This window comes from Amblyraja radiata, chromosome 40 (assembly GCF_010909765.2).
Source record: "Amblyraja radiata isolate CabotCenter1 chromosome 40, sAmbRad1.1.pri, whole genome shotgun sequence".
In the NCBI taxonomy this organism is placed as follows: Eukaryota; Metazoa; Chordata; class Chondrichthyes; order Rajiformes; family Rajidae; genus Amblyraja; species Amblyraja radiata.
The window spans coordinates 817,566-828,170 of NC_045995.1; the positions used below are offsets into that span (position 1 = coordinate 817,566).

At 48.0% G+C, this 10,605-nt stretch overlaps 1 protein-coding gene across 1 annotated transcript; it reads right to left on the bottom strand.

Annotated features, from left to right (window-relative positions):
- Positions 1–1,412: 1,412 nt before the first annotated feature.
- Positions 1,413–4,245, bottom strand: LOC116967636 (tubulin alpha chain-like). The gene is made up of 4 exons (XM_033014233.1): positions 4,110–4,245; positions 3,835–3,983; positions 2,902–3,582; positions 1,413–1,709 (listed from the first exon to the last, which is right to left on the bottom strand). The coding sequence occupies exons 1-4, from the start codon at positions 4,228–4,230 to the stop codon at positions 1,413–1,415; spliced, it is 1,248 nt and encodes a 415-aa protein (XP_032870124.1). The 5' UTR covers positions 4,231–4,245.
- Between the last annotated feature and the right edge of the window lie 6,360 nt (positions 4,246–10,605).

The window sequence follows — 10,605 nt, forward strand, 5'->3', positions numbered from 1 at the left end:
TGAGGGGAGCAGAGAGGATCATTGGCGTCTCCCTACCCTCGGTACAAGAACTGTTCCAGAGCCGCTGTCTGAAAAAAAACTCAGAGAATTGCTAAGGACAAACTGCACCACCTCCACATACACCTGGATCTCCTGCCATCAGGCAAGAGATATCGAAGCATCAAAGCCCGGACTACAAGACTGCTAAACAGCTTCCTACCACAGGCTGTGAGGCTGCTAAACAGTCACTCTGTACTCACAGTCACTTGATTCAGCGGCTTGGCACGGACACTTTAATCTTCTTCTTCTTCTATGTGGTGTTTTTTGGCGGTTGGCAAACAACTTTTTTGGTGCATTACCGCCACCAACTGGCATGGTGTGGATCAAACAACACCATTACATATACTAATAACCTATATCCTTCCGAACAAATTGGTTACCCTAAGAAAATGCAACAGGATTTGATAGCACTTATATGAACTTCCTTGCAAAATATCTACCAAATCAAATTGTATTCTTTCTTTTCTGAACTGCTCACTCATCCGTTCTCTCTCCTCCTCATACCTCTAACAATGTACAATGACATGCTCTATTGTCTCTTCTTGCCCACAGTATTCACATCTACCTGTATTATGCTTGCCTATTATAAAAAGTGTACTGTTCAGACCAGTGTGTCCAAATCTAATTCTTGAGATTACTGTCTCCTCTTTTCTGTTTTTTCCTGCACATCTCATTTCTCCCACTTTCCTCTGGACTCTGTAGAACCACCGTCCTTTCCGCTCTTCATCCCATTGCTTTTGCCATCTTTCCTTCAGTCTTTGCTTAATAATGTCTTTGATTTCAGTTTTACCTATGTTAATACTTAAATCAATTTTACTTCTTTTTGCTACCTCTTTTGCTACCTTATCTGCCATTTCGTTTCCTCTAATGCCAATGTGTGACGGACACTTTAATAACTGTCACTGGCCACTTTAGTAACTGGCACTGGCCACTCAAATCAGCTGCCCCGGACATTTTTATGATTGGTTTTATTGTATTTTAACGTTGTGTTTTTACCCGCTTTTAACTATTTATACTGTTTCATCAGGGACTGGATTGTTTTTAGTGTTATTATGTGTGAAATGTTTTAAATTTCATGTGCGATGCTCCGCTATTCCCTGGGAAACGTCTTTTTATTTTGCACTGTACAACTGTTGCTTGCAAGATGACAATAAAGGTTGATTGATTGATTGATTGATTGATTGATTGATTGATTGATTGATTGATTGATTGATTGATTGGTTGATTGATTGATTGATATTCCATTCACCCGACTTCTGCAATATATCGACAAAACAAATGTTCGTTAAAATAATGTATTATTATCAGTGTTATATCTTTCAATATAGTCTATTAAATAAAACTTAAACTTTTAAATTCCTAATTAATTCATCTTATTCTTCCTCTTCACCCCGTCTCTCCAGGTCGGCGGAATCCACGGCCACCTCCTGGTAGTCCTTCTCCAGCGACGCCATGTCCTCCCGCGCGTCCTGGAACTCCCCTTCCTCCAGCCCCTCTCCCACGTACCAGTGGACAAAGGCCCGCTTGGCGTACATCTTGTCGAACTTGAGGTTGAGACGGGACCAGGCCATGGAGATGGCGGTGGTGTTGCTCAGCATGCAGAGGGCGCGTTGCACCTTGGCCAGGTCGCCCCCCGGCACCACAGTCGGGGGCTGGTAGTTGATGCCCACCTATGGCCGGAAGAAAAATATCTTATAATCAAATCTACTTGCAAAAAAAAAAACCATGTTCCATTATTAATTTAATATGCGCCCAAAAATTAACCAAACAACGTTTAGTACATCTGTCTGAAGAAGGGTTTCGGCCCGAAACGTCGCCTATTTCCTTCGCTCCATAGATGCTGCTGCACCCGCTGAGTTTCCCCAGCAATTTTGTGTACCAACGTTTAGTACACCCTTGCCATTCCCTAAAATAAGTCTCCGGCTGTAAGTATTCTCTGGATAGCCATCAATGTCGCAAGTTCCGATATGCGTGTTAGAGCCATGAAGGTATGGAGCTGTGCAGATGGGAAACATGCCCTTCGAACCACCTTGTCCATGCCCCAAGAGTTGGCACATTCGGCTCGTCTCATTTGCCTGTAGCTGGCCTTAATCTCCAAAACCAATCAGATTCATATGTTTTGGGATTTACTACATGTACCTAACTTCCAGAATGCATTCAGATGCAGTGAAGAAAGCTAATGGATTGTTGGCCTTCATAACAAGAGGATTTCAGTACAGGAGTAAAGAGGTTCTTCTGCAGTTGTATAGGGCTCTGGTGAGCCCACATCTGGAGTATTGTGTACAGTTTTGGTCTCCTAATTTGAGGAAGGACATCCTTGTGATTGAGGCAGTGCAGCGTAGATTCACGAGATTGATCCCTGGAATGGCGGGACTGTCATATGAGGAAAGATTGGAAAGACTAGGCTTGTATTCACTGGAGTTTAGAAGGATGAGGGGGTTTCTTATGGAAACTTATAAAATTATAAAAGGACTGGTCAAGCTAGATGCAGGAATTTTTTTCGCAATGTTGGGCGAGTCCAGAACCAGAGGCCACACAGACTTCGAATAAAGGGGAGGTCATTTAAGACTGAGGTGAGAAAAACTTTTTCACCCAGAGAGTTGTGAATTTATGAAGTTCCCTGCCACAAAGGGCAGTGGAGGCCAAGTCACTGGATGGATTTAAGAGAGAGTTAGATAGAGCTCTAGGGGCTAGTGGAGTCAAGGGATATTGAGAGAAGGCAAGCACGGGTTATTGATAGGGGACGATCAGCCATGGTCACGATGAATAGCGGTGCTGGCTCTATGGGCCGAATGGCCTCCTCCTGAACCTATTTTCTATGTTTCTATGTTTCTACGAAACACGCGAATTGGTCACACTCACCTTGAACCCGGTCGGACACCAGTCCACGAACTGGATGGAGCGCTTGGTCTTGATGGTGGCGATGGAGGCGTTGACGTCCTTGGGCACCACGTCCCCGCGGTACAACATGCAGCACGACATGTACTTGCCCTGGCGAGGGTCGCACTTCACCATCTGGTTGGCCGGCTCGAAGCATGCGTTGGTCAGTTGTGGAACGGACAGTTCCTCGTGGTAAGCCTTCTCGGCCGAAATAATGGGAGCGTAGGTGACGAGCGGGAAATGGATGCGCGGGTAGGGGACCAGGTTGGTCTGGAACTCAGTAAGGTCCACGTTGAGGGCCCCGTCGAAGCGCAGCGAGGCGGTGATGGACGACACGATCTGCGCCAACAGGCGGTTGAGGTTGGTGTAGGTTGGGCGCTCGATGTCCAGGTTCCGCCGGCACAAGTCGTAAATGGCCTCGTTGTCCACCATGAAGGCGCAGTCGGAGTGCTCCAGGGTGCAGTGGGTGACCAGCACCGCGTTGTAGGGCTCGACCACGGCTGTGGAGATCTGCGGCGCCGGGTAGACGGAAAATTCCAGTTTGGATTTCTTGCCGTAGTCCACGGAGAGTCTCTCCATGAGGAGGGAGGTGAAGCCCGAGCCGGTGCCGCCGCCGAAACTATGGAAGATGAGGAACCCCTGGAGTCCGGTGCAGAGATCGGCCTGAGGGCGGAGAAGGGGCAAAGCATCAATTCTTGATTGGGAAGGGGCGACGCGATAGGATCACGTTCGTCTCTATAGCCGGCGCTGAGAAAGATAGTGCGGTGGGTATCTCAGTGTTGCAGGGAGAGGTAGCATTGGGAATCCGGGAGCATCGTGGCCGCAGTACTCGGGAATGGACCTGTGTAACCGGATACATTGCGCTTCAAGCACGCGGAACGTCGTACAAGAATATGCATTCGCTGAGCAACCTACCAGCTTCCGGATGCGATCCAGGACTAGGTCCACGATCTCCTTGCCGATGGAGCAGTGGCCCCGGGCGTAGTTATTGGCCGCGTCCTCCTTGCCGGTGATGAGCTGCTCGGGATGGAAGAGCTGGCGGTAGGTGCCGGTCCGCACCTCGTCTGTAGGGGGAGGGGAGCACGGAAGCGTGAATTCACCATCGGCGCACACTCCTCCATCCCCGCACGGGAGAAGTTTAAGACAACGCTCTACATTCTCCGGACCCCCCCCCCCCCCCCCCACCTTACCGATCACCGTGGGTTCCAGGTCGATGAACACGGCCCTTGGTACGTGCTTGCCCGCCCCCGTCTCGCTGAAGAAGGTGTTGAACGAATCGTCGCCGCCTCCGATGGTCGAGTCGGTGGGCATCTGTCCATCTGGCTGGATCCCGTGCTCCAGGCAATACAACTCCCAGCAAGCGTTGCCAATCTGGACGCCAGCCTGGCCGATGTGGATTGAAATACACTCGCGCTGTTGGCGAGCGGAAACAGGCGGTGAGATGGACTCCACTTAGACTGGCTCAAAGCGCATTGATCGCGAACAGACCCACACCCTTTGTGAGCACCGTCTCAATTCTACCCACCTCTACAATTCGCGCACACACCACGCTGCATTCGCCTTTTTCTACCCTCGAATCCCTGGCAAATTCCCGCCCCGTGAGTACCCTGCGCCCTTCCCTCCCACCGTCGCCTCATTCCCGCTCAGCGTATCCATTCAGCCACTACGATCCCAATTCCCCGGGTGCGCTCTCCCCTTCCCGTGTCCAGTCTCGAACACCAGTCCACAAATCCTCCCCCCCCCCCCCCCGTGGATCCCTCGCCCGGGTGCAACACGCGCGTCTCAAGGGCATTCTCCCGCGCGCTCACCATGTTGCTCCGCTCGCGTGTTGCCAGAGACAGTGACACAATACTGCGCCGCTCCGGCATTTATACGGCCCCCGGGTATAGAACGTTAGCGCTGACCAAAGGAGCGCTGACTGGTCAGTGAGAACAATGGCCTTGGTTGCCACAGGAAACAAACACCTAAAGTTCCAAGGCGCTCATTGATGAATAATCCACAATGTGTGACGTAGAAAGATGGACCTTCAGTGACGCAATCAATTGCCCGTTGTCATCTGCCAGATTACAATCCATCACTTGCCGCTAGAAATACAGCGGTCTGACCAAATGCCCCCAAGTGAAACCTAGCGCCACCTATTACACTTCCTCGCCCAATGAAATAAACCATTCGTACATGAACCAGCTCCCCAGTGCCATAATCTGCTAGATTCCAATCTATCACTTGCCGCTGGACATACAGCCTTGGACTTGGAGGAAGTGGGGAGGGGTCAAATGTGATTTTTTTTTTAGTGTGAGGACCAGCTTCGCTAGGCAGAGAGAGTGTTAGTAAAGAGAAATTCGTTGGTTCAGAGGTCGAGGAAGAAACGGAGGACATTAAGGCCTTCCAGTTGGGGGGAGGGGGGGGGTGGAGGAGTACAGTGCCTGAACGTCCATAGTAAAGATGCGGGATTGGGGGCTTCGAAAGCGGAAGTCAAGGTTTCAAGGTCATTGAAGAGACGAAGTGTATGTGGGGCATCTTAGACATAGGACGGGAGAGATTGAACCAGGGAAGATGGGATGGATTCGAGGTACGTGGAAATCATTTCCGTGTGACAGGAGCAGGCAGGGTCTGTCAGGGCAGTTGTGTTTGAGGATGGGTCTGTCAGGGCAGTTGTGATTGAGGATTTTGGAGAGAAGGTACAAACGGGCAGTGCTTGATCTTCTAATTCCCGTGGTCTATTTCTGGGCCTGTGGCACAATGCAGCATGGTGACCATCATCTCCTTTTCATTTCTCTGCTTCAGTCATATAGCGTGGCGGCACAGAAAGGGTGCAATGCGGTGGCTACATCGGCCGCCGACGCTGCCACATTTGTAATGTGTCGAATTACTGATTATAGGTCATGTTGCATTTGTATAAGACGTTGGTGAGATCGCATTTAGAATATTGTGTGTGCTTCTGGCCACCTTGTATAGGGAAGATATTGTCGTGCTTGAAAGGGTTCAGAGAAGATTTACGAGTGTTCTGCCAGGACTAGAAAGTCTGGTCTATATGGAGAGGTTGAGTACGCTGGGTCTCTATTCTTTGGAGCGCAGGATGATGAGGGGTGATCTTATAGAGGTGTGTAAAATCATGAGAGGAATAGATGGGGTTCATACACTAAATCTCTTGCCCAGAGTAGCGGAATAGAAGACCAGAGGACATAGCTTCAAGGTGAAGGGGAATAGATTTAATAGGAATCTGGAGAGTAGCTTTTTCACACAAAGGTTGGTGGGTGAATGGACCAAGCTGTCATAGGAGACTATCCCAAAGTTTGAAAAACAGTTAGTAAGAGACACGGATAGGACAGGTTTAGAGGGATATGGACCAAGCGCAGGCAGGTGGAACTACTGTAGCCGGTGTTGGCAGGTTGGGCAGAAGGACCTGTTTCCACACTGTATCAATCTATGACTATGATTCTATAAGGAAACATATTTTAAAATAGTCGGAACAGCGGCATAGTGGTGGATTTGCTGCTGATAGACGAGGAGGGAAAGAGTAACGAGAGAGAGGGAGGGATTTGTGACTCTCAGGAATCAAAGCAGTCAAATCTGTGTGGAGCCAGGGGAGATGGACAAGAACCTGAATGAGTATTTCTCCTCTGTATTTTCCGTGGAGAAAGACAGGAGAACGGAGGAACTAGGGTCAGTCAATGGAAGTATCTTGAGAGCAGTCAGCATTACGGTCGAAGTGGCGCTGAAGGTACTATCGTGTATGTAGGGGGATAAATCTCGATGGCCTGGTCAGATATTATTCCGACCACATTTACGGAAACCAGAGAGGAAATTGCGGGAGCTTTGGTTATAATTTTCGAGTCGGCTTCATATTCAGGACATGTGCTTGGAGACTGTAGGTTGGTAAATGTTGTGTCTTTCTTTCAAGATGGGCTACAGGGGAAATGCTGGGAATTATAGGCCAGTGAGCTTAAGATCTGTAGTTGGAAAGTTACTAGAGAATATTCTGAGGGATATGATATACAGGCATTTAGAAGCATAGAAACATATAAACATAGAAAATAGGTGCAGTAGAAGAGGCCATTCGGCCCTTCGAGCTTACACCGCCATTCAATATGATCATGGCTGATCATCCAACTCAGTATCCTGTACCTGCCTTCTCTCCATACCACTTGATCCCTTTAGCCATAAGGGTCACATCTAACTCCCTCTTAAATATAGTCAATGAACTCGCCACGAATACCTTCTGTGGCAGAGAATTCCAGAGATTCACCACTCTCTGTGTGAAAAAAAAAATTCTCATCTTTGTCCTAAATGGTTTCCCCCTTATCCTTAAACTGTGACTCCTTGTTCTGGAGTTCCCCAACATCGGGAACAATCTTCCTGCATCTAGCCTGTCCAACCCCTTAAGAAATTTGTACGTTTCTATAAGGAACCCCCCCCCCCCCCCCTCAATCTTCTAAATTCTAGCTAGTACAAGACGAGTCTATCCAAGCTTTCTTCATATGAAAGTCCTGACATCTTTCAGTACAGTAGATGTTGCATATGTGGACTTCAGTAAAGCATTCGACACGATTCATCATGGTAGGTTCCTCTGGAACGTTAAATGGCATGGGATCCAAGCTGAATGTAAAGAAAATCGCATTCTTGGAAGGAAGCAGAGGGGGATGCTGGAAGGTTGCTTCTCGGACTGGAGGACTATGACCAGTGGTGTGCCTCGTGGTTCGGTGCTGGGCCCGTTACTGTTTGTCATCTACACCCACAATTTGGATGAGAAGAAACATGGCAACATTAGCAAGTTTGCAGATGATACAAAGATGGTTGGTTAGGCAGGCAGTGAAGATGGTTGTGAAAAATTGCAGCAGGATCCTGATCAATTAGTCAAGTGGACTGAGGAATGGTTGATGGAATTGAATGCAGAAAATAAAGGAAGGTTTTACCTTTTGGGAAGTCTAACGTGGGCTGGCAGTGAAGAAAGCGAATGGCATGTTGGCCTTCATAACAAGAGGAGTTGAGTAGAGGAGCAAAGAGGTCCTTCTGCAGTTGTACAGGGCCCTAGTGAGACCACACTTGGCGTATTGTGTGCAGTTTTGTTCTCCAAATTTGAGGAAGGACATTCTTGCTATTTAGGCAGCCCAGCGTAGATTCACGAGATTAATTTCAGGGTTGACGGGACTGTCATATGTTGATAGAATGCAGCGGCTGAGCTTGTATACTCTGGGATTTAGAAGGGCGAGAGGGGGACATTGAAATATATAAGATTAGATGCAGGAAACGTGTTCCCGGTTTTGGGGGAGTCCAGAACCAGAGGCCACAGTTTAAGAATATTGGGCAAGGCCATTTTGAACGGAGATGAGGAAAACACTTTTTCACACAGAGGGTTGTGAATTTGTGGAATTCTCTGCCTCAGAAGGCAGTGGAGGCCAATTGGCTGTATGCTTCACGCCGGTATGATTTCCAATCAGCTGGTCTGTAATCGACTGCCGCAGTTATGATAGGGACTTATTCAAGGACAGCTGCTCCCAAATTACTCCCGCCCAGTTTGTTATCAACGCACTGACTCCCACAATTATCTCCACTACACCTCTTCCCACTCTGCTTGCTGCAAATACTCCATCCTCTAATCCAAATTCCTCCGTCTCCGTCGCATCTGCGCCCATACTGAAGTGTTCCATACCAGGACATTCGAGATGCGAGCATTCTTTAGGGAACCGGGGTAATCCTTTTCCCCATCATATATGCGGCCCTCACTCGTTTCTCCTCGTTCCCCCGCCGAACCGTTCTTGCTTCCCCTGCCCCAAGTCGCAACAGAGAGCAGATTATCCCTTGTTCTTATCTTTAATCCCACCAGCCGTCACATACAACACATTATCCTCCGACATTTTCGCCAACCCAACACTCTCACATCTTCCCATCTCCATCTTTTTCCACTTTCCGCAGAGACCGCAACTCCCTGATTAATCCATCCCTTCCGACCCAACCCCTCCTCAGGTTCTTCCCTAACAACCGCATGAGATACAACACCTGTCCCTAAATCTTCTACCTCGACTTGGTCCAGGGACCTCGACAATCCTTTCTGATTTGGTAGAGATTTATTTGGCCCTGCTTCAAGCTCATCTTCTATATTCGTTGTTCAAGCTAAAGGATTTGAGTATAGGAGCAGGGAGGTTCTACTGCAGATGTGCAGGGTCTTGGTGAGACCACACCTGGAGTGTTGCGTACAGTTTTGGTCTCCTAATCTGAGGACAGACTGATTCCTGGGATGGCAGGACTTTCATATGAAGAAAGACTGGATAGACTCGGCTTGTACTCGCTAGAATTTAGAAGATTGAGGAGGGGTCTTATAGAAGCTTACAACATTCTTAAGCGGTTGGACAGGCTAGACGCAGGAAGATTGTTCCCGATATTGGGGAAGTTCAGAACAAGGGCTCACACAGTTTAAGGATAAGGGGGAAGTCTTTTAGGACCGAGATGAGAAAAACATTTTCCACACCGAGAGTGGTGAATCTCTGGAATTTTCTGCCACAGAAGGTTGTTGTGGCCAGTTCATTGGCTATATTTAAGAGGGAGTTAGATGAGGCCCTTGTGGCTAAATGTATCAGGGTGTATGGAGAGAAGGCAGGTACAGAATACTGAGTTGGATGATCAGCCATGATCATATTGAATGGTGGTGCAGGCTCGAAGGGCCGAATGGCCTACTCCTGCAGCTATTTTCTATGTTTCTATGTTTCTATTTCCCTATACAGTGGCTTGCAAATTTTTCATACCCCTTGAACTTTTCCACATTTTGTCACGTTACAACCACAAACGTAAATGTATTTTATTGGGGTTTTATGTGATAGACCAACGCAAAGTGGTGCATAATTGTGAAGTGGAAGGAAATTGATATATGGTTTTCAATTTTTTTTACAAAACTGAAAAGTGTGGCGTGCAAAAGTATTCAGCCCCCCTGAGTCAATACTTTGTAGAACCACCTTTCGCTGGAATTACAGCTGCACGCCTTTTGGGGTATGTCTCTACCAGCTTTGCACATCTAGAGACTGAAGATTTTGCCCATTCTTCATTGCAAAATAGCTCAAGCTCAGTCAGATTGGATGGAGAGCGTCTGTGAGCAGCAATTTTCAAGTCTTGCCAGAGATTCGCAATTGGATTTAGGCCCAGACTTTGACTGGGCTATTCTAACACATGAATATGCTTTGATCTACACCATTCCATTGTAGCTCTGGCTGCATGTTTAGGGTCGTTGTCCTGCTGGAACGTGAACCTCCGCTCCAGTCTCAAGTCTTTTGCAGATTCTAACAGGTTTGCTTCCAAGATTGCCCTGTATTTGGCTCCATCCATCTTCCCATCAACTCTGACCAGCTTCCCTGTCCCTGCTGAAGAAAAGCATTCCCACAGCATGATGCTGCCACCACCATGTTTTACAGTGGGGATGGTGTGTTCAGGGTGATGTGCAGTGTTAGTTTTCCGCCACACATAGCGTTTTGCATTTAGGCCAAAAACTTCAATTGTGGTCTCATCTGACGAGAGCACCTTCCTCCACATGTTTGCTGTGTCCCCCACATGGCTTGTGGCAAATTGCAAACGGGACTTCTTATGGCTTTTTTTCAACAATGGCTTTCTTCTTGCCACTCTTCCATAAAGGCCCGATTTGTGGAGTGCACGACTAATAGTAGTCCTGTGGACAGATTCTCCCACCTGAGCTGTGGATCT

Excerpts from the sequence above, each read along its gene's own strand:
- LOC116967636 (XM_033014233.1), bottom strand. The coding sequence starts at position 4,230 with ATGCCCACCGACTCGACCATCGGAGGCGGCGACGATTCGTTCAACACC. Across the intron at positions 3,984-4,109 it reads CCTGGAACCCACGGTGATCG|ACGAGGTGCGGACCGGCACC; the intron begins GTAAGGTGGGGG and ends CTCCCCCTACAG. Across the intron at positions 1,710-2,901 it reads GGTGTCCGACCGGGTTCAAG|GTGGGCATCAACTACCAGCC; the intron begins GTGAGTGTGACC and ends TTCCGGCCATAG.